Source organism: Thunnus thynnus, chromosome 3 (genome assembly GCF_963924715.1).
Source record: "Thunnus thynnus chromosome 3, fThuThy2.1, whole genome shotgun sequence".
Lineage (NCBI taxonomy): Eukaryota > Metazoa > Chordata > Actinopteri > Scombriformes > Scombridae > Thunnus > Thunnus thynnus.
The window spans coordinates 15,789,232-15,813,444 of NC_089519.1; the positions used below are offsets into that span (position 1 = coordinate 15,789,232).

General features: G+C 40.5%; 1 protein-coding gene across 1 annotated transcript in view; it reads right to left on the reverse strand.

The window, feature by feature from the left end:
* Window positions 1–2,684: 2,684 nt before the first annotated feature.
* The window catches only part of LOC137179638 (zinc finger protein 638-like), a 45,639-nt gene continuing 24,110 nt past the window's right edge, over window positions 2,685–24,213 (reverse strand). The window contains exons 2-25 of the mRNA XM_067584467.1: window positions 17,614–19,336; window positions 13,900–13,961; window positions 13,468–13,497; window positions 12,714–12,898; window positions 12,297–12,413; window positions 11,938–12,140; window positions 11,545–11,760; window positions 9,521–9,619; window positions 9,259–9,293; window positions 9,082–9,137; window positions 8,773–8,804; window positions 8,423–8,542; window positions 7,854–7,985; window positions 7,584–7,625; window positions 6,693–6,830; window positions 6,134–6,298; window positions 5,619–5,999; window positions 4,960–5,487; window positions 4,696–4,869; window positions 4,323–4,596; window positions 3,940–4,212; window positions 3,509–3,622; window positions 3,210–3,331; window positions 2,685–2,957 (exon numbers count right to left, since the gene is read on the reverse strand). Of these exons, the coding sequence (XP_067440568.1) occupies window positions 2,901–2,957; window positions 3,210–3,331; window positions 3,509–3,622; window positions 3,940–4,212; window positions 4,323–4,596; window positions 4,696–4,869; window positions 4,960–5,487; window positions 5,619–5,999; window positions 6,134–6,298; window positions 6,693–6,830; window positions 7,584–7,625; window positions 7,854–7,985; window positions 8,423–8,542; window positions 8,773–8,804; window positions 9,082–9,137; window positions 9,259–9,293; window positions 9,521–9,619; window positions 11,545–11,760; window positions 11,938–12,140; window positions 12,297–12,413; window positions 12,714–12,898; window positions 13,468–13,497; window positions 13,900–13,961; window positions 17,614–19,336 (5,278 nt within the window). The 3' untranslated portion in view covers window positions 2,685–2,900. The remainder of the gene's footprint in view (window positions 2,958–3,209; window positions 3,332–3,508; window positions 3,623–3,939; window positions 4,213–4,322; window positions 4,597–4,695; window positions 4,870–4,959; window positions 5,488–5,618; window positions 6,000–6,133; window positions 6,299–6,692; window positions 6,831–7,583; window positions 7,626–7,853; window positions 7,986–8,422; window positions 8,543–8,772; window positions 8,805–9,081; window positions 9,138–9,258; window positions 9,294–9,520; window positions 9,620–11,544; window positions 11,761–11,937; window positions 12,141–12,296; window positions 12,414–12,713; window positions 12,899–13,467; window positions 13,498–13,899; window positions 13,962–17,613; window positions 19,337–24,213) is intronic.

A 24,213-nucleotide genomic window follows, 5' to 3' on the forward strand; every position in this document is an offset into this window, starting at 1 on the left:
AGATTGAACAAAAAGTTTTAGCTCAGTAATCAGCGCAGTCATCTATGATCTGGGAGACTCCAGTTCGAAAACCGGTGGACCTCCTTTGTAAGAGTTTATTCATTAAAACTTATTGTAACACTTTAATTATCTAAAATTAAAAGCCTAATAAAAACAAAAACAGCCTATTTTAAGCCTGTTTTCACATTTATTCTAATACAAAATACAAATACAAATTATTTTGCTGTATTGTATTTATAGATACAAATACAAATACTGGGCTCTCTGCACATCCCAACTAACCATGTGCCCAAACCACTTCAGCTGGCTCCTTTGATGCGAAGGAGCAGTGGCTCTACTTCGAGCTCTCCCTAGATGTCTTACTTGTCTCTAAGGAAACTCATTTGTGCCGCTCGTATCTGCGATCTCATTCTTTTAGTCACTACCCAAAGCTCATGACCATAAGTAAGGGTTGGAATGAAGACTGACTGGTAAATTGAGAGCTTTTCCTTCTAGCTCAGCTCCTTCTTCACCACAAAAGTCTGGTACAATGCAAAAGAGGTGCTCCCTCTGGGTTGGGAGTGAGTTGCTGCCCCAAGTGAGGGAGGCCGTGGACTAGCCCTATAATTGTGGTTGTCTGTGCGTGAGTGACTGAGTGAGTGATGAAGTTTCACCATTGGTCAGCCGGCCGAGTATTGGAGTTTCCCTATTGGCTGTTGCTCTGTCAAAATGAATCAGCACAAGATGATGGAAGCGGAGGACATCGGCTACAGAGTGAATGTATTTTGCTGCTCCGAGCTCTGAAGCTTTCAGCTCCAGTGTTAAATGCAGTGAAGTCAACTGAACTCCTGTTTAAACAGACACATACCAGCATCTCTGCGTCTCCTCCTCTGGCAGGAGAGATGCTCCGCAGTGTGTTTGGATTTTATAACTGAACTAATACCAGGACACAAACGTTTTGTTTCTGATGTCTTCACATCACAAATGATTAACAACAGCATTAAAACACAAATCTTGCAGTAAAACATGCGACTCGTGTAGCTTTTATAACAGTTTAGTGTGGGGCAGCTGCTCTACAGGTGCGCTTGATTTGACTGTAGCTGCAGTAACTGGGCGGAGATGAGCCTCCTGAATTTGCACCCAAAATGCTGTCAAATCTTTCATTTACAATGTCCACCGCAGCCTCCATGGTCATCAACCAAGAAAGAGGCAGAAAAAAGGCGCATGCATAGTTAAAGCACCCCAAAGCAAGACATGATAGAGCAGGGGGAGTTAACAGAGAGAGTAGTTCTAATTAGAAGTAAAATCAATTTTCTTTCAAATCAAACATCCCAAGATATGAGTGAAAAGTATTGTTCTTGCAACTGCATTTATAACCCTTTTGACTCAAACATAGCTTAACCATGTCATATGATGCTACTTCAGTACGCTTTACCAGTAAATAATCCTGGGACCACTACAGATTGCAGATGAACATTTAATAACCAGGAATTCACAGACTATCCCTGTAACAAATTGGCCGCAATTTCACACAATGACCATACACGGTCCAGCCATATATTAGGTTTTGACCTACTCTTGTTTTTTCTCCTTTGTTCTGATGTCTCTTTCTGTCATCTGTATACCCCTGGCATCTTTCTGTAAATGCCAGGGGTATACAATACCTATTAAAAGAAAAGCTTTTTTTTATATTGCAAAGGTAAAGGTGCTGATTCTCGTTTTATTCAGGAAACTCATGCATGTTCAACAGACAAATCTTTTTTGAAAAATCTGTGGGGTAGCGAGATGTGATTTTCCAATGGCAGTTCTGAACATCTCACTGTGGCTGTTTACGCTTGTACTTTTACTCCCTGCAATATTTAAAACTGATCCAAACAGTGCCAGATACCTCCATATCTTGTGCAGACCTGTTTTTATTTAAGAACAGCGCTGCTAATAAAGCTCTGCTTACCTATAAGAAAAAAAAAAATCCAAACCACAGACATTATTAGAAGCTACAGAAGTACTGAAAACTTAAAACACTTAAAGTAAAAAAAAAAAAAAAGTGATGTTGGCAAAACTAGTGATGGTGAATTAAGTACTTTCAAGCATAAAGTCCCTTGCACAATGTGTTAGAAATAGGTTAAGTAGTGTGAGTTTAGAAGAGTGTATACTGCCATCGTGTGGTAAAATAAATGTGCTGCAAATAACGTTGCACTCCTTGTTAGAGACAAAGCCTGATAGTGCAGTGTGTGTACAGGTTGGTGGTGATCACGGATTTGATTCTCATCTTGTCTCAGTACCAAGGTAAACTGACTTTTTTTCTTACGTGTCTGTGTATAATTGTCGTGTCGGTAATTTCATCCTGGTCAATTGTAAAGAATATAGTGCTAGATAGGGTACATATGATTTAAATATGACTATATATTACAGTAACTGTGCGCTTGTGCAGTAATAACTAATACACCACTGATACAACTCTTTTAGTTCAGCTCAGTGAACTCAATGTGAAGACTGCACGCCATTCCATCTGAAGAGTAATAATCGTTTAGTAAATGATGTTTGATGATGTTTAACTAATAGTTAGTGAGGCCATGCACATCACTAACTGTTATGTCAAGGTTGTAATCATCATACAAAGCTATTTTATCTGACGGAGGCTTATCAAATATCATTAAAACTGCATTTGGAGAAATTTCTGACTTTGAATGAGTGATAACAGACAATTTAGTAAAAACATTTTATTGATTGTGCACAGTGCAGTACAGTTTCCACCTGTTTCTCTTAATTTACATGAAAACTTAATACCACATATTCAAAACAGAGACAGGATATGAGACTAATCTACACCAATTTGAGAATCTGGACCCTTAGTGAGAAATGAGGGGACAATACAAAAGGAGGGGAATGGCAAAATCAATTCAAGAGTTTTACAGCAACATTCAGCTGGAGTTAGGTTTGGCAGTCGTATTCACCTTCTTCCTGGTCTGCAAGTATTTCTGGAATGAACGAGGAAACTGGATTAGACTGGATATATCTTGGTCTCTTTGTGACCAAACAAATGTGTGGACATGTTCACACCTGTATTACAGCAACTGTTAAAAAATGAGTAAAATCATCTTTATTTCCTGACACAATCAGACTGGTCTCTAAAGGGCCTGTTAACCTTCCAGGAGAAAACTAGAATTAATTCCATTTTAACAGTATATCTGTGTGTGTGTGTGTGTGTGTGTGTGTGTGTGTTTCCTTACGTTTAAGTTGTCGTAGTGTTTGAGGCTTTTGCAGTGGTTGATTTCGGCCTCAATGGTTCCACTGAAGAAGCGATTACACACCTTACAGAAGAAACCTGTCTTTGGGACCAAGAACTCCATACCTGTGGACACACACATGAAAGCGAACAATATCAGCTGCAGACCACTATCAAATAAATCCATCCTTGAGAAAATTGCAGGAATTTCATTTTTAAAATCTATTTCCTAGCGCTAAATAAGAAAGAGTGACAACACATCACGCAGGGAGACGGTTAACAAATACAGGTTAAGTGTCTTACCAACTGGGTTGCTGGGGTCAAAAGGAGGGAGGGGGTAGTTTGTTTCTGTATTTGATGTCGTCTTCACACGCTCCTCCTCAGTGTTTGTGTGGTTCTCAGACTTCTGGTGCTTTCCTGTAAGAGGCCGAACAGAGAGATCCTTAAAGTCTGCAACATGGACTGAATAAAAAGACCAGGTCCTGCTTTTACTCTGTGAACTTATCCAGATAACTCATTATTCTTTTTCAAACAGGTTCCAGGTATCTTCATCACTTAACAACAGCATCCCTTCTGACAACTAACCTGCCTAGAAGAAAACGTGCCATCGTCTCAAACACCCTCAAGATGAGGCAGATAAGGAAGTTGCACATTTCAGCATGATGAGCTTCCAAAAAGTACACACATATATATTATATATCAAAAGAAACTCTGTGACACAGGGAGGTCCTTACCCGTCTCAGCAGCTGGAGCTTTCATCTCTTTGTCCTTTTCACCCTGGATCTTCTCCTGTTCCTTAATTTTGTCTGACACCACCACCATCTCCTCCATGACCTGGTTATGATTAAGAGAGTTCTGCTCTTCTGCATCAGCCTCACTCTCAGCAGTCACTACGTCTGTCACAGGGCTGTTTGAGGAAGAGTCAGCTGGGGCAGCTTCAGGAGCTGCAGATGTGGGAAGAGGTTTGACCCCAGGGCTGGAGTCCATGGCCACTGTGGGTGTGGTTTCTATATGATAATGACAGATTAAAAGGCCAAAATTAGTGATACAATTTGAAACCATGAAAAAAAAAAAGCAAAATGGTGTTTTCCTTTTGTTCCTGTTGCAGATGTTCTACCTGTCTCAGGTGTGGTCTCGGTGTCAGGTGCCACTGGTTGACATGTTGGCACATGTGTGTGGTGGGAGGGAGAGGCAGCTTGTGGAGCTGGTGAAGTTGATGCCGCAGGGGTGAGGACTGGAGCGGCTGTCAAATCTGATGACATCAAACTGTCCGAAGTCTCAGCTGTGGGGGGAGGCAGAGGTTCACACTCTGATTTGTGTTCCTCAGACTTCACCGGGGTCGCTGTGGTGTCTGACATGATTGTTTCTTGAGTAACCTCCATGGGTGTGTCCTAGAATCAGCAAACAAAAATCAGAATTTAAATAAGTCTCCCTTACACAGTCCAACAACCATGTGAAAAAGGTTTCAAATGGAAGATAGGAATATTTACCTCTGGAGTGTCCTGTTGGACAGATGTGGGAGCATCCTCTCCTCCCTCTGTGGTTTCCATTGGAACAGCTGGAGGAGAGTGAGGGAGGTCAGCCACATCTCCTACTTCATCCACAGTTACGAAGTCGCTCAGGTTGAACGGGAAATCGTCAAACTCCTCCTCTTCTTCCTCCACCTGATTGCATGACAGGATAAATACAATGAAGAACTGAAGATAAGAATAGAGCTGTTGGATCTACTTTTTGCTCCAACAGTGTCTTCTCACCGTTTTGGTCTTCTCAGCCTCCGAGTTGTTATACTGTTCCTCCTTCCAGGAGCTCTGCTTGTGTGTCTCGGACCTGTAAGACGACCTGGATCCTAATGACGCCTCGCCGTATCCCCTCTTCCTCTCCCTCCTCTCCCTTTCCTTCCTCTCCCACTCCCTTCTTTCCTCTTCTCTCTTCTCCCTCTCCCTCCTGGCTCTTTCCTCCCGCTCCCTCTCCCTCTTAGCCCTCTCCTCCTTCTCCCAGGCCCTCCTCTCCTTCTCCTTCTTCTCCCTCTCCCTCGCCTCCTTCTCCTTTCTCGTCTCCCTCTCTTTCCTCTCCCTCTCCTGCTTCTTCACCTCCTCCTCTGTGTGGTTCTTGGCCAGCTTGTGTGTGTCCTCTGCTGCTTTTTCACCCTCTTCTGTCTCCATTTTTGTTTCAGCGGGAAACACCACCAGCTCTTCACCAGTGGAAGCTTCTGTTTTGTCGGGATGGCTGGCAGTTCTTGTTCGGCACTCCACCAGCAGTGCATTTACCATTTCTTGGGTAACCTGGTGAAACAGGGATAAAAATGAGGTGTCAAAAACTCACAAATATCAATTAATAAGATGGAAGTTTTTGACCCTCATAAACTGACTGCTAGACAGGGAACAGAAGCAGTGATATTTTGAGGACTTTTTACCTTGGGTAACTTTGGAATGGTTGCCTCCCTGGAAGTCTCTTCGCTAGCTGGAGTCTTGTCATTTCCTGTTTCAGATGCATCTTCTGCTGTCTGCATGACAGTCTCAACAGCTGATGTTTCCCTCAGGTCTGTCCCCAAGTCTGCTTCTGGTGCAGCCGTGGAGTTGGAGATAATATTTGTAGCCTCATCTTTTATGATCTTTTCGTCTTTGTTCCTGTTTTCTTCAAAAGCTCCGTCTTCACAGACTATCTCAGTGCTCTTCATCTTCTCGTCTTTTTCCTTCCCCTCCAATGGAGATTCAGAGTTCTCTTTATGTGCAGTCTCCTCTTCCTCTGCAGCTATTGCTGCTGTTTGGCTGTCCTTGCCATTTGCAGGTGTATCCTACGACCAGACACAAGAGCCACATCAAACAAATGCACTCAGGTGTTTGATATGAGTTAATGCTGCATGAATTTATGCTAGTAAATAAATAATGTGTCTAAATGAAATGCCGATCAATAATCAAAGTTACCGACCTCAGGTGAATCGAGGTATGCAGTGAGGACCTTGGTCTGTGTGCTGGCTGTAGGGTCCCGTTTGCGGGAGAAGAACAGAGGGTTGTTCTGGATGATGCACGGAAACTTCTGGAAGCGCTTGTGAACAGACAGAGCCATGGCTGCAGTTGCCATCTCGCAAATGACCTGAGCAGGAAGAGAAGAACATTATGTCAACTAGGGATAGGTATTGTTGGTATTTTATCAATACTGCTACTCTTATCGATACTCAAGGAGAGGCTTCAGTGTGACCATAAGTTAAAACAAAACCAGATTTTCCAGATTGGTTTCAAGTACCGATAAAAGATCCGATCTTAAAAATACCCCAGGTTCTTAAAATTTTGGAACCAGTTCTAAATCTGAACTGGTTTTCAGGGGGTATCCTTAATGTTGACAGCATGTGAGATTGCTTTGCCTTAAAAAATTAAGAGGTGGGAAAAATGTGAATTTTTACACAGGACGTAACTGTGACTGAAGGCACAGATATTCAGGAAAAGACTGTTTTCAGGACATAATGGATCAGGATGTTTGCAGCCCTCACCATATTGTTGAGCACTAAGGTCTTGATGACGGTGCCAAAGCGTCGAACCAGTTTCTGCACCTCAGAGGAACCGGACGGTGTGTCAGGAACATTACGGATCACCAGCAGCCTGCTCCAGCCTACTGGAGCTGGACTCTCCTACAGGATGCAAAGCAACGTTCACTTATTAGACATAAGGCTGAACTAGTGATGGACTAGTAAATCATAAACTCATAGTTGATCCAATCTGATCAGAAAATTTGAGTTAAGCAGATTCATTACTGTCAATAAATGACGGTTTCACAGCCCCTTGACTTTCTGCATTATTACATAATATGCATATTAAATACCACAGTAAATCAGAGCTTTAACAATATGTCCAAGTGTCGCAATCCAGCGACACAAATACTAGTTTTTAAAAGGGTACTGCTAAGCTCACAACACTGTACCAGATTATCTTTGTTGATCTAAATCTAAAGAGTGTTGCCCAGCTGAGCACACTGCATCAAAGGGACAAAGCACAGCTTAATCATTATAGCATCTGCAGCAGAATGTGAGGACTTTTTCCCCAATTAATCCAACGTCATGCTGCAGTTTCACAGTACAACCCTTCAAATTATGAAAACCAATTACTGCTTTCACTGTGAAGCAGCTGCAGGATGTGTTGTGCACTGCTGGGTGCCTTGTTGGCTATATTGTAGCCATCATTAGAACATACTGTACATACTGTAATCTACTTTTGAATCTTCAAATGAAATTTTTTAATGACTTGTCCAGTCTGGCAAGAGACTGTAGATAAAAAAAAAAGCCTCTTGGCCAATTCTGGTGCATTTGCTGCAATGTTGAATGTGCACTGTTCCTGTTAAATAAAGCAATAAATAAGATATTGAGAACTATACTAGAATTACTCACTAATGGGTCCAGTGGTCCCATCAGAAGATTGTAGAGAGCCACCTGTGTAAAGAGTTTAGAATTATTCATCAGTTTTTGCTAAAGGTTCATTGCTCAACACAAACTAATGAGAAAAGTATTTTCCTCCTGCTGAAATGCTCACATGAAGCACAATATCAAAGAACTCTGAAAACTCAGATAACTGACATTACATTGAACATTAGACAGCAGCAGAGAAGAAAAGAGGATCAATATAATGTAGAGGAACAGGGTTAATAAAGAAAGTCCTACTGGTGTGTTGATGCCAATATGCTGTTTGAGATGGATCATCTTCAGCTCAGAGTCGTTAATCTTGGCAGGGATGAAGGCGTGGACTTTCACAATCTCTTGAGCAGTCTCTATGTCTGGCACGGACACAAGTACCTAACATACAGAAGAGATGTCTTTAATGATATATGTACATCATCTTTGTTATTTTCAACAAATATATTCTTTTGCAGGAAACTGTCACTTCAGACTTTGAGCTCCAAGGCATTTTTTCCACTGTTGATCAATATTAATAAGAAAAAAGCTTTTATAACTGAACAGATTGACATATCAAAACAACTTCAGATCAGCAAAGTCTGTAGATGATCCTGACTAAGTTTTGAGAAGACTGGCCTGGTGATTTCTGATGAGATGTCGACAATAAGTTTTTGAGAAAATTGAGAAAGAAAATTGCAAAATTTGACATTTTTAGAGCAGATTGAGAGATTAACATGAAAGAATTTTGCCGTTCTTTTCGAGATAATTGCGAAAACGTAAATTTGATTATTACAGCATCAAATAAAAGCATAAAATGGCACGGTTTATTCACTGACCTTTCCGATTGATGTTGCCAGGATGATGTCAGAGGGAGTTCCAAAGGGCTGGAATAACTTAGTGATGTCACTCTCTGACCATCCGCTCTCAGGAAGTCCTGTGATCAACACCACCCCCTTCTGTAGAAGACATTGTATTGGGATTTAAGGAAAATGCCTTAATGTTGATATTTTATTGATAGAGATGAAGCCCAATTTTAACAGACATCTGCCCAAATGACAAATTTGGTACAATAGAACAGATTATATCCCATGAGGTACAGGCTTTGGTTGAACACACTCACCCACACTTTTCACAATTTTTTAATTTTTATTTTTAAAATAAAAGGGTATGTGTATGGATCAGGTACCTCATCAGAAGTCTTCTGGTCAGCCTCACCTCCTGAAGTGGGGAGTCAGAGAATGGACAGGGAGATGGGGGGCGTGTACAAACAAGAGCCGCAATCAGTAAGCTTTCATGAACACCAAACCCAGAAGAATGTCGTCACAAACCTGTCTACATGTGCCATACCTACAGAAGTGACAGCTTTTAATATAATTAATCAAGTACGGTTGGTATACTGGTAATATAGGTTAATGTACTGACAATAACAGGTCTGGATATGCTAACACTGCCTTCTTTCATCAGTGGGTACTGCAGAGGGTTTTTGTTTTCCTACCAGAGTCTTCCCCAGCAGCACCTTTGTCCTGCCCTGGAGCAGGTTTGCTGTGAATGCTGAGAAATATGAACAAATATTAACAGTGAAGTGCAGCCAATGCCTGTATGAAATTGGGATGAGGGTGCAGCATATGGGTTAAAAGGGAAAATTCTTAATATGATGATATCTTTGACAAACCTGTTAGTGTCAGAAGACTGCTCTGCTTCAGGTTTCTAAGAGAAAAAAATTAAATAGGTTTATTTTGAGTGCGCTATACATACATGTGGTCAAAAAAATTCAAAAAAGGCTGAATTCTGTCTTTCGTTTCTGAATCAATACAATATCAATCAACCTTACATCTACTATATCGACTGCTTTATACACTCGGGCAAAGATAACCCATTTTTTGTGGAAGCTTTATGTTTTCTATGTATCAAAAAGTTAAACAGGTATTTCTCACCTGTGCTATTGAAGCAGTGATTTGCTGGTCTCTGATGGACAGGTTTGTGGAGTTAGCCAGAGCCTGGGCGTCTTCAGCTTTCAACATGCATACAGAAGCCTGCAACATGGAAGGGTGACAAAGTGATGAAATGTTCATAGCCTAAAATTTCCACAGCTACTGTTTTTAGGACTCATGAGTGACGGATGAGAGATGCACAGGCTACACTAACAATTGAAACTCGATGACTGAATTGACATTATCTATGATATCTTTAGGATGGAAAGAATAACTTTCTCCATAAGACTGCAAAAGGACAAGTTTATGAGAATATGGGAAAGATGGATCTAATACATTGCACCTGTACATCCATCATTTGTTTTATTTTTACGCCTTGATTCCACCAGGTATGGCTGCATCACGGCCCTCTGGAGAGGAAACCAGGGACCGGGGTAGCCATGGCTGCAGTGGCCTCATATTAAATCTTGTGATTTTCTCCTTCCAAGATAAAACTCACGTCGTCCATGGTACTTAATATCCTCTGACCGGTTGACTTCTGGCCACTGGTTATGACATAATGTTAATGAAGTGATGTGACATACGAGTCTGCACAGGGTGTTTTATTTTGAAAATTGACCGGATGCTCTATGTTTATTGGAGCAGAGTGGAGAGGCACTTCTGAAAAGCGCTGCGGCGTGTCTGGTGGAATCACATGCGTTGACTAGAGTAGCTGCCATCAGCCTGGTGAAATCAAGCCGTTAGTAGACTGAGAAGCAGTAAGGTAAACCCCATTGTTCTACTTCTATTTACTACATTTTGCTTTTGAATGAGACATTTTAGTTTTAGTTTGTTTATTTATTTGAACTTATTTGTTTCTCATTGTTTACCATTACTTAATTTGCAACTGTCATTTGCTGCAAATGTGGCATAGCCTAATTATAATCATCACATTGTTTATCGGATGCCTTAATATATCAAAATAAAACAAAAAAAGAAAATGTAGATTTGGTTCATTTTTCTACAACAGGAAATAAACATCATTTTAAAATAAAGGGCCTGACTGTTTATAATTTCAACATGTTAGAGAATGATTATGTTGTACAGAACACAAACAACAATGTTTCCCCAAAAAGCATTAAAATCAGTGATGTTGGTCAGTAAATTACATATTAATTTTCACTATTCTAATACAGGCAGATAACTGTAAGATGCTTCCCAATTAATGCAGTTAACTTTTCTAAATCAAAAAGCTGTGTACTCTCACTCTTTCTTCTGCTTTTTTGTTTGTCAGACAGTGACCATTTAGCTTAACTGTCACTTGTTTCATATTACATTTCATTGGTCTGACCTAAGTAAATGAACTGGCACACAGTGCACTGGAATAAGAGCCTAAATGTAGTGCCTTACTTTCTATTTCAGTCAAAAATCAGTTTTGAATCAAGAATAGATTCTGAATTGAATCAAGACATCACAAATGATATTGGTGAGATTCCTACCCAAAGTATATTCTTGAATGACTGAACAAACAACTTTTTAATTACGTCAGGTCTTTATGTCTGTGTATATGGGTTGTGTGGGGTGTTTGGACCCATTTATACCTGTCTTCAGGTCTAGTACTCTTCTTGTATCTTGCCCCTAGACTCACAGATCAGTCTCTAAATCCTTCGCTCATAGAGACTGAGGACAATCTCCCAGGTTTTGTTGTTAAAACTCGGTGGAAACAATTAGAGAGTTTAAAAAGAACCCAGCTATGCAGAACCAATCTTATCTTTAGGGCGGCCCTTCATATTGGGGTGGTGACATGCAGTGCACTACAGAGGAGAATGGGGGGAGAGCATCATTTCTGGTAAGGCGTGTCCATAGGTTTGTTAGCGGCTGTTCTCGCCGCTGTTCAAGCAACTACCGAGTATTTAGAAATCCCCAAACAGGCAAAATATTTCATTGATCTGCTATCATCTGTTTTAAACTGTTCCATAACAAACATTAAACCTGCAAAATGTCTTACAAAATTCATCAATAACCATTATGTTACATTTAAATAGTACCTTCTGTCCTTTGTCATTCAGGCTCTCTTCCTCAGAGCATGGCATGAGGACCACATTGTTGATCTTGCCAAAGGACCCCACCAAGTCAGTAACTTCCTGCTCTGAGGCATCCTCTGGGATGCCACTCAGATAAACCAGACGATCTGCTACAGACGAGCCCTGGGAGACTGGAGTCATTATTTTCTTCTTCTTCTTGGCTGGTGGAGGCTTGGCAGACTAGCAACCAGCAACAGAAGTTTAAGGTTAGTTTAAGAAGAAAGCCAGTTTGAATCATAGAGAGGCAGACCAATGCAGGATTTATCAATACTGTATGTGATTAGGTATTAAAATAAAATGATTTCATTAACCACTAGCACTGTGCCTGTGCCCACAATGAAAATGAAAAACACCCACTGTGTCAGCGGCCTTGGCATTTGCTGACTTTGTAATCCTGGTTCCAGGTTTCGTCCCACTCTTGACAGTTTTGATGGAGGACTGAGATGGTCCATGTTTGGAGCTATAGCCTGCCTTGAAGGAGGGTGGATGTCGGCTGGTGTCAGAGAAGCGCTTAGTTAATTCATCATGTGGACGCTTCACACCACTCCGTGAGTAATCCCCTGTAAACACACCGTGATCAGAGGGAGGTGGGCAGAAGACCAAAAATAAACCGCATGAAGAAACATCTAAAATATTCACAAATACCAACCATCTTCTTCAAAAACCCTGAAAATAATAAGATACTAATGAACATGTTAACATACACATGGACTAACCTGATGATTCCCTGTCTCTCTTCTCAGGCCGCTGCTCTCTGAAGGAAGAGGGGGTTCGATGTGAGCGAGAGGGGCTGTGCAAGCCAGAGTGTTGGTGCTCCAACCGATGGCTGTGTTCTTAGGATGGCAAATGAAGAAGGGTGAGTTTGGAAGTGGATATAATATACTAGACATGTTTTCCCTGATCTGAGTAATAGTATATATAGCTAATAGTCCAATACCATTTTTTTCATGTTATTAATATCATATTAACATTACTGGCATTCCTTAGCCAAGTCCTACATTTCACAACTTACAGAGCATCGAAAGCATTGAAAGTAACTGGATTTCTAAATGATTAAGCAGTGGAAGGATACCTTACAAAGTATTTAGATACATTACACCATTACAGTGCCTATTCTCCAGCATCTGGTCTACCTGTGTAGTGATGGTGGCGAGGGTAATGGTGAGGAGAGTAAGGCCTCCCGTGCGGCCTGTGGGCATGGGGGCCTGCCCTGTGTTTGCTGTGAGGAGGACTTGGGGTGGGAGAATGAGACGGCGATCGAGACATGGAACGGGACAGAGGGTGATCCTTGGGCTGGCCGCCATATCGATCACTGTGACTGGGTAAAAGACAACATTCATTGACAGATGGAACCAAAGAATTTACTGACCACCTAACTTTGCAATAGTTGTGACACGTGGTAGCATACAGGCCAACATTTGCATAGATCAGTGGCATTTTTGTGCTCCCTGACCAACATGGCTGGATTCTAAAATATTTACTGGAAAACTACTACTACTGTTGTGAATACAACTTGTTGTGTATTCAAGTGCCTACAGTCAGACATCAACAGACCTTGAGATAAAGCTGTTACTGACTATTGGGCACAGAATTTAGGTGAAGTTTATTCACTTCAGTTTGGTACCGATATTTTAAGTTTTTTTACTTGCTGCATAAAAGACTATGTTACCTTATTTTATCCAAGATATCGAAACACATCTTGGAACTATATTTAAATGGATGACCAGCAAACACTGGCCAGTAGGATCTCTATGTCAGATCTATGTGGTCACAGTCGAGGTATTTGAAATGTTTGGGCCCCACTTCCTAACAGGAGTGACTTCCCCTGGCTGCTGGTCATAGCTAAAAACAGATTTTTGGAAACATAAGAACAGGAGTCCAACTGACCTTGGCAGATTTGGTTTCCAGTCAGGGTACCTATAGAGATACACACAAACACATGTTTTGTATCAATAGAAACACAAAAGTCACCTGTAGTACCAGACCCACTCAGAATTAACTCCCTACTTTGCGGCTCTGTCCAGATTTACCATATTTCAGGTTGTTTTGGTTCAACAGCCTGTGCGTCAGTTGTAAGGTTTACTAACGGTTATTGCCAGTTTCTCGACATAAAACCAAACAGGCAGCAATTTCCCCCAAAACAAGCTGATGATAAGCTTTGTTTATATTATAAGCCTAAAGCATCTCTGGGTTGAAATTTGACACTTTAACAGTGTATTGAAAAGAAAATACAAAACACTTCAGTATCTATGACATAATACTGTGGATATACAGTACTGTAGATGCTAAGGTTCAGCAGCAGATTGAACAGTTTCTCACTTGTTGCGCAGGTCTCGGCAGGCAGCAGTGTGGTTGACGGTATTAATATGGTCAACCCAGTCCTGTAGAAAAACGACAAATGAGAGAGAAAGATGTCACAATCAGACAAGAATGGAAACAATTCTCAACAAAGCTAAATTCACATTTCACATGTATGAAAATAAACAAAATGAGCAAAATCTAAGCAATGAGATAATTAATTTATCTTTCATCTTCAGTGAATGACTTCAGTCCTGTGAGAAAAGTGGATCTTCATTTACAGGTGTAATTTTTAACATGCTATGAAAACCCTGAACTGAAAGACGAGGCCCAGTTCTTTGATCCCATATTGATATTCAAACTATGTTAAATACAAATAAATAAAATCAAATACATTGGGCCTCATTCACTGATATGCTTAGAAATGTTCTCTGCACAAAATAAGTGCAAACGCAAAACTACCGTCGGATACATGACACATGCGCAACGGCCAGTTTTGTTCTCACCACAGTGTGTATGTTAGTGAATCAGAATCATTCTAAATTGACAGACGTGTGCCCGCTACCTGTAATTAGCATACTACTATGCCCTCATTTCTCTATGTAAGGAAAGTTCTGTGGGAGCAGTGCAGCAGTGGACAGAGCTGTTCCTCTTTGTAAAGAGGACTGTAATGGTAAAAAATGTAAAAAACTGTACTGCAAATGAAATGCAAACAATAGTTTCAGAAGTAGAAGCCAGAAAAGCCAGATTTGGCTGGTAAACATGTCACTGGCACACCTGTTTGGAGCCAAGTTGTGAATCCTGTATACAGTCTGCATACCTGTTGCACCGCTACCACACAGTCCGTCCATAACAAAATAAAGTTTGTAATGTGTAGATGTGTGGAATTGATCTAAATAAGCCTTCAGTGATGCACCATGTGCACATCATGTTTTGTCTTAGGCCATGATGTACCAAAAGCAGAGCGCTCCTTCCTGTACCACTGCTGAACTGTCAGGCTGTGAGGACACTGAACAGGCTGCTGGTTAACCAGCTGCATATATCACAGCCACAGCTGAGGGGGGAAATTAATCAGTGACACATTGCAATACGGAAATTCTGATATATAAGCTATTGTGATCTAAAAGTGAGAACAGGACAATTTTAATATATTAATAATTTCATTACATTGCATTCATTACATGATTCATGGATTACAATGTCTTAGCTATTATTCTTATAATTAGTAAATAAATTGTGTATTATTAGAAATTCCACTTTTAAATGTTATATATTTAGTCCCAATCCTTTTTAAATAATTGTGATTCTAATATACTGTTTACATTGAATAAATGTTGACCATGTCATTTTTTTAAGACTGTGGGATGTTTATGATTTCTGTGTAAGCATGGTCTAAAGCAGTTCTTAATTTTTTTGCAGAGTAAGAATAAATAAGAACATACTGGTGAATCCTGGATTTGTGCTTAAAACATTTGTGTGCACTGTTTAAGCACAGATTTGTGCATATGCACTCTTTGTGAATGAGGTCCAATGACTTGAGTTCTTGAGTATCAGATCATCTGTGTCCTTGGTAGATAAGTTCTGTACCCTTTCTACTTTCCACTACCTTCAGTATAATTATCAATCTTAACCATTAATGCTCTATACATTACTGGCAGAAACAAACGGACAAACAAATAAAAAATTGACTTTAGTTTTCTTGTTCAAAATGCCATACAGTTACCTTCCTAAGTCATGTTCCAAGGCCTGAAGAAGACTAATCATTTATGAACACCACTATTTGCTGTCTAGACTATAATACGCAAAAGAAAACAAGTTTCCTATGATCAACATATTTAACCATCTTAATTCAGACAAACCAAGAGTTGGATACCTAAAAACCTTATCTTACATAGTCCCTTTTGACAAAGATCATTTCACATTCTGCTAGATAACAACATGCAAGGGATTACTTATTCATGAAGCTGCAAACCTCCTTTTGCTAATGACATTTCTGTAAATTTGGGGAAACCTTTGTTGCAGTTTTTATGTTACAGTATGGACAAATATGAATCTTCTAGTAAGAAAATGTAAGATGAAAGACATGGCCGGTTAACAAATTATTTTTTTTCCCAAATATACTGGATCTTTTTAAAAAAAACCCACAATTGGCATACTTGAATAATGAAGAGAGTCACACCCACAACTATGTAATTACTGTTACTACATAAAGCAGAATACAAACCATTAAAAACTTAGTTACTCCTAGGTCCAAGTCAATGACACCTTTTGAGAAAACGACCAACTTCACCATTGAGTTTTCTCAGAGAACAGTTTATTCTACAGTAATTATTGTCACTTGAAAATTCAGCTAGTCAGTTTGTACCATCTTTTTTAATTCACTCTCTCTAGAGGAACGAACAAGTCTAACTCTACTGACTGTATATTTAGTCTGCTCAAACACAAGGAATCATTGTTGGTTATCCTGTAGAATCATCTGTATCCATTAATCCATATGTAATTATGCAACTAAAACACAAATGTTCAGGTTTACTGTAATAGTAAATTAAACTGTCCTTGATAACTGAATTCTTAAACTTTACTTCCACAAAATGCCATATGAAACATCGTCTCACTGCCAATCTGATGCATTTCTTGATTGAACTATATATTGGGACAAGTCATTACCAAAAAAGAACCAATAGAGAATCAGTTGGGAAGAAAACAGCAGTTGTATTTGATGAAAAGGGTGGTGGACCAGGAATGTTTTGTGATGTGCTAGTGGCTAGTTTTTTTTTACTTACACCAACTAGTACTGGATGAGTTAAATAAACAGTGTTTTCCAGAAATAAAAAATAAAAAAAGAGTTACATTTCATGGGTACTTGAAGCAGTTCTGGTACTCAAACAAACATTGTCACATGGATGTTGAACGAATTTAGGTTTGCCTCATCTTATTTATTTAGCGAGCAATTCAACACTTCTTAGCACCTTTTTCTCTGCATTCAACTCTTAGTTGTTGTATTATAAGATTTGTACATACAACCTTTAGTTGGAAAAAGTAGTTCCAAAGTTAAGATCTTTTAATTTTTCAGCTTTATCAAAGTTAGAAAGCTATATTTCATCTCAGTGTGGCTGAGCCCTTATCGGCACACTGTTACAGTTTCAAATCAAGTCTTATTGCACTTCACCAGACAGTTGTCTTTTGACTGTAGAAAAAAGTGGCAGTAGTCTTTGTGACATCACCCACAAATTTCTGTGAAGGAAAATCTTGTTCTGGTATTGGTATTCCTGCTCACCATCTCTATGTAAGAATGTCCTAATTTGGACAGAGACGAGAAAGCCTTGGTGGAGCTGAGGAAGTCCTGCCGTTTGTGGTGACAGACTAAGACACCTGTCAGTAAAATAAACCACACCCAATGTCATATTTGTTCTTAATGTAACAATGGAATCATTGTCCACTAAAAACTAGATACACATTTGAAGGGGATTTTTTATAGCTAGCATCTTCACAGTAATTAGCAGTACTGCATCACAATGTAGGGAACAAATATCTGGCCTGATTTTTTCAAAGAAAAAATAAAGCATGTTAATATAGTATAGATTTATCATTAAAAACAATGGGTTTTGCTGGCTAAAAGCTAGCCAAATCAAAAACTGTTCCCACTTATTTCAGTGAGAAGAGCTCACGTGAGCACACGTCTTGACAACTGCCTAGTGAAGAAAAGAAGCTAAAATTCAACATATTGGCACTCACCTTTTCCTGATCACACTGTATGTGGCACAGGGAGCAGGTATGGGGATACACCTTTGGAGACACAGCTGAGAAATCACTTATCATGGTGGGGGTAGGTAACTTCTTGCCACTACTGTGTGGTTTTGTGCCAGACGAAGAGGAGAGAGACCGTCTCGAGGAAGCGTCACTCCTGGTTTCAGATGAGGGCCTTGGTTTGGGTCCTTCACGCCTGTAGTCTCTGTCTAGATTACGAGATTTGGAAGACGGTGGAAATTCTCTAACAGGTGAGCGATTGCTCTTGCGATGGTCGCTGCTCGTCCTGCGATAGTCCCGGTCTCCGTGCTTGCCTGATTCCGCATGTTCTAAATGAACCTGCCGCCTTTCAGCTTTCTCTGCTTTTGGAGCTGATGAGGATGGGTACATTTTAACTGTCCTTTCACTAGAGAGCGGCTCTCTTTTGAACGTCTCTCTGGTACTATTCTCCTCCTTTGACCGACTGGCATGACCATAGTCAATGACTTTTCCTGCTGTCTGTGTAACAGTAAGAAGGCTGGGCACTTCTGGGGAACGTGAACGTGCCAATGGCGAAGAGCGGGAAGGAGGCAGCAGCATATCATGCATGCTGCGTGAGAATGACGAGGAAGCCACAGTTTTCTGGTTGCCTGACTTGTTGATCTGGATGTCACGGAGGATGAATGGTAAAGTATCTGGGGTTAGCTGATCATCAGGGTAGTGACTCAGCACTTCTAAATCCTCATTTGAAAGTCCAAAGCTAGCCAAGATACTTCCTGCACTCTCTGGTGTGTACAAACCCTGACCATCCCCACCAACACCATGGGGGTGCCGGGCTTGGGACGACGGCGAGTCGCTTGGAGGGGCAGCCCAGCCTGGGATGCTTGTTCCAGCATGGCTGCTCTGGGGTTGCTGTTGAGGCCCCTGGTGTCGTTGGGACTGGTTGCTGGTACCTGGTGGAGGACTGGCAAAAAGTTTAGTTGGAGGTTGGTAGTTTGACCAGTCTACTCCTTGCTGGTGGCCAGCCTGATTATCAGAGGTAAGTGTCACTGGGTTAGAGCCGTAACTTCCTTGTTGACTGATCCCAGAACCTGAGCCTTGGTTCTGGTGTTGGCTTGGTCGATTCATGTGGTCAATGAGGCGGTGGTCCATGTCCCTCGCACCCCGGATAGCCAGAGCCGACTCTAGCTCATCAGGGAGCTGGGTGGGACGAGGAAACTGGAAGCCCATCGTTTGTGACAGCATATCAGATGAAGGGCGATTCTGGTGCTGATTTGGAGGTGGCTGATGATGAGGAGGCCTGGGCCCATTAGAGAAGGGCTGTGCCCCCTGTTGCTGAGAGTGGTGGTGGTACATGGTAGCAGACAGATACGGTTGTGTGGTTCTGTAGGTTTTGGTGTTTCTGTCCACGTTAAACCCAACAGCTGAATCCCGCTGTCTATTGAGAAGATTCAGGAGGGCCAGGTGAGGGGGTAACGCTGCTGTCAACCCGTTGTTGTTGGGACTCTGGTTGTTTACAGTTATGGTTGCTAGAGTGGCAAGTTGCTGGAGAGCAATTTGTGCCTGAGTCTCAATCTGAGCCAATCGGAGAGCTGTCGCTGCAGCAACACCAGCCACAGGTCCAAATATGAAATGGGTTCCTCTGGTGCTGTTGGCGATGGAGAATGTTGCACTGGGTTCCAAACGAAGGGCAGGAGCAAGGTGCAAATTACTGTCTGTGTGCACAGCGAGGCTGTGAGGTGGAAAGCAGAAATATACTATTACAGATGAACAGGCTTTAATTTTTTATTTCAAAAGGAGCTTTCAGATGATGTCCTTTTTCCCATGCTCTTTTTTAATAAGTTGGCTTAGTCCTCATTTTCCTTGTGGTTTCTTTCCTCAAAAATTTGTCAAAGAAAAGATAAATGTGTTCAGCTTCGAGAGCTCCTTCCTGAAGTCAATTGTGCTCACCATGCTTTTCTTTCAGGATGGGAAAGCAAAGCAACATTATGCAACATTGAATCAATGAAAAACATGAGAAACCCAAACAGCAAATATGTTTTTCACCTATGGGGACACTACACAGAAACCCAAACCTCTGGGCCTGATAGAAAAAGAAAAATATATAATTACGGTGCAAAAGCAACACTTGCTAGCCTACTATGCATGTTCAACATTACAACACAGAGTTCCTTGTCCAAACATGGCATAAGCCTCTTTGCCAAAATATTCACAGCAGAACAAGGCAATTCTAGAGAGCACATAGTTAATTTTTTCCCAGTAGGTAACATTAGATCATTGCTGTGTATAGAAATTATACATCATACTTACCATGTTCTGGAATAGGTTAAAAACTAACACACAAGTCGCAAACCATAGTGTACTTTTCAGTAAAACACAAATAATACAATGGTGAGCATTAACTGAACATCCTCTTCATCTGAACGGCATAAGGGCCTGTTCAATACGAAAAACATTTTGCAAGACCTAAAGAAGAAAGCAGTTGCACTGAACAAACTTATACAATTGCACTAAGTTTTGGTCAGTGACTATCATCATTTCATGTTGTTATTATAGTGCTGACTATTCACAGTGCTTTTTATTTACTTATTTTTTGTTGAATAAATACAACTATAGCATCCACCTAGACTTTCTCAACGACAGACATGTGTATTAAAGGTCTGGCTAAGCCAACAGGAAGATTTACAGCATTGCATGTAAACTTTATGCCACTGGCACATGCCAGGTTTAAAGTTCAAAAATGTGATTTTTGGTGCAACATTTGGTATTAGCATAGACTGTATATAAAGATGGACATAGCGAGGTGTGACATCACCAGTTGGTTTACATTGGAGACGGTTTGAACCACAGAGTGGCACACCCCGGTGGCCTATTGGTTAAGACTAGGGGTGTAACAGTTGTATTCGACCTGAACTGTTTGGTATAGGATGTCAGGTTTGGTATGAGACTTTCCTCGGTTCAGTATGCTGTGTGACCCAAACAATTATTGTCAAAATAGTTTAATAATCCACTTACTCAGACATACAGAACAATAATTCTAGAGTGCAAGTTCCACCTGGAACATTTTGCCAGTGCACCACTTAGCTGCAACATGCTTATGGATATATACTAGCCAGCTCAGACAGCATAAGAACCGGTTCTGTGAGAGTAAATTTTAGTTAAGAAGTATGAGCATTGGTTAGACATTATTATATATAACATCATTAGATTAATAATACTGAAGCATCAATGTGTAAGCAGCAAGCTATTGTTGGTGGTGGAACTAGTTTCAACTGCTTAATATACAGTTAGAACATAAATCATATCACATCATCATAAATTCTGACTTCCTGCAAGAAACAGAAAGGTGTCAGTAATAGTTTCCACTGTGGCACTACTAAACTGCTTCAGTAACAGTTTCCACTGCAGCAACTAACTGTTTCAGTAACAGTTTTGGCCAATGAGCTACTGTTGAATGTTTACATTTTTCAAAAAAAAAGACCAAAATGTTATTTTCTGCCTTTCTTTTTATCTGCTGTACCGAAATCGTACTGAACCATGAGCCCCAAAACTGAGGTACAAAAACCGCGAATTTTGTGGACCGTTACACCCCTAGTTAAGATGCATGCCAGGTAACTGCAGCATCCACTGTCCAATTCCAGGAGCGGACCTTTGTTACCTACCATCTTTTGTTCCCCAACTCTTTCTCCCCTTGTTTCCTGCCACCTCTAAATTGTCACTGTCCAATAAAGGCAGGGTATAAAAACACACACATACTTACTAGTATATATATACACACACACACACACACATATATATATATATATATATATATATATATATATATATATATATATATATATATATATATGTATACACATATATATACATACACACACACACACACACACACACACACAAACACACATATACATACAATATATGGTTTGAACCCCATAGTTGCTGCTTACGGTCGGCGCCATCTTTACCCCTGGAGCCAGGACCTTACAAATGATATTGAATTGCTAAAATAACTAATTCACATGGTCAGACAGCTTTCTCTCACTGATTGCCTTCGACATTAATTCATTGTTTTCTGTCAGCCGCCAGCATTATTTCAAATAGAAAGCATTGCCTATTTTCACTCTGCAATTGCATTGTGTTTTACTCGTAATTATTAAAGTATTCTGGGACAACTCAGATAGCTATCCTACCGTGCAAATATTCAAATGTTATTCGGTTTCGAGCTGCGTTTATGCCTGGAAACGAACTCGTGATGTATTGAAATTTGGCTTACAGCACTCACCACAGACTAAATGCAGGTTTGGTGTCTACAGAATCCATAACTCACATGCACATATACACAATAGCCAATATTATTATAGAGTAAGTCCTACATTTGTTTTTTAATCCTTATGCAAACCGGGAAATAAAGCCAGCATACATAACGTTAGGCCAAACGCTAACGTTACACATACCAGCCATTTTGGGTTTTTGATTAGCTAGCAGGCTAACATTAACTCCCATGAAGAAAGTATATCAACAGTTACATTTAATGGACGCTCGTAACGTTCTGTATCCATAACACTTTCCATAAATACCTTTCACAATGAGCCGATGTCTTTGTTGTTACCGGAAAGTCGTAATTCCTTTAAAGCCCACAGCCACGACTATCAAACTACGCCTGTGGTTCCGCCATTAGCAACAACAATAAATTTCTTCTTCTTTTTTGTTTTTAACGGCGGTTGATACCCGGGGTATTATGCGCATTACCGCCACCTTCTGCTTCGGAGTGTGGACCAGACATTAAATCCTACCCATTTATCCTGTCTGTCAAATAAACGCAAAGAAAACTATACTGCTCGATCCATTTGGCAGGTTTATTAAGTTTCAATGCTGAGCTCCTGAACTCGTCTTCCTAAGTTCTTCCGTCATATATTGTCTACCTTGTCTCCCATACTTAGTACAATCTATGGTTGCATGTGTCATAGTCTCAGCCTGGCACTGCTCACATAAACCCGTTGGATGCTTTCCCATCATACTGAGTGTGCTGTTTGAGTTAGAATGACCTAGCCTTATTCTGTTAAAAAATTATCTCTGCTTTCCTTGACCTACCTATATTTCTTACCATTGAACTGATCACCCACCCATCCCCCCTCTTCAGATCCTGGCTCACTGATTCCAGTTATCACAAACTTCAGGCCAAAGAAATGTATCCCTGTTCATAAATCTACAGTAAATGGTAGCAACCTGATCCAGATCACCTGCAATCATAAATCTTCACTGCAATCCACTCCAATTAAGATGGCGTTAATCAACGCCAGGTTGGTGTGTAATAAAACTTTTATCCTAAGGGACTTTTTTGTATCTCATGATCTGAACTTTTTGTTTATTGCTGAGACCTAGATGAAATGTGGTGACAATATGGCCTTGACTGGACTGTGCCCCATGGACTGACTTTGTTAGTGCACCCAGGATGTCCGGTCGAGGAGGAGGCCTAGCTGCTGTTTTTTCCAAATAGTTTATCTGCCATTCTGTGGGCATAGGTGAGTTCAACGCTTTTGAGGCATATATGTTCAGGATTGGCCCGACTAATCCTTTTTGCTGTGTATTGATTTACCGCCCACCTGGCCCAAATAATGGCTTCCTAACTGAATTTGCTGAGTTTTCATCTTCTGTGGTTGTTAAACTTGCCAAAGTTCTGATAGTCGGTGACTTCAATATTCATGTTGATGAAGCATCAGATAAGTCTGAATTCTTAAGCATGACTCAGTTTTTAAATTTAATGCAACATGTATCAGGGCCAACCCACAATCATGGTCACACTCTTGATTTGGTTTTTACCTTGGGTCTGAATCTGAATACCATATGCATGGATGACTGTTTTGTGTCCAACCACAAACGTATTATTTTTAATATTGTCTTCAATGCTGACACCCAATCCATCAAACGCACAACCCGCTCTCGCACTCTCAACAGCCATTCTGCAGACAAATTTGCCTCTGTGTTTGCAGATCAAAGTAAGGATATGGCTTTGCCTGCTCAGACTAATGATTTAGTCTGCTCCTCTAATAACCTCTGTTTGTCTACCCTAGATGTTACTGCTCCAAACAAAACTAGGCGTAGTTAACTCATCCCCTTGGATGAATGACGACATACACTGTCTTAAAAGAGAGTGCAGAAAGGCTGAGTGGAGGTGGAAAAACACTAAACTTGAGGTTCATTTTATTCACATGAAAGAACTACTTTCATAGTAGTTCTTTCAGTTAGAAAGTGAAAGAGGTGAGAACTGCATATTTTTCTAATCTAATGAATTGATTGCAATTGCAAAAACAATCCCAGAGCTTTATTTATCACTATCAATAGATTAGTGAACCCTGCCCCTCCATCTGTACCTGTCCTTTCAAATACTGACTGTGAAATGTTTTTATCTTTTTTTGTAGACAAGGCCTCTGATATAAGGTCAAAAATATTGCCTTCTTGTACCACTGGAGTAGACTGTCAAGCTCATGCTTCATTATTGAGCCAGTTTAGCCCAATATCATTGGAAGATCTCACAGCCATTGGCTCCCAAATGTGCCCCTCTTCTAACTCTCTTGATATTGTTCCAACCTCTCTTTTTAAAGATAA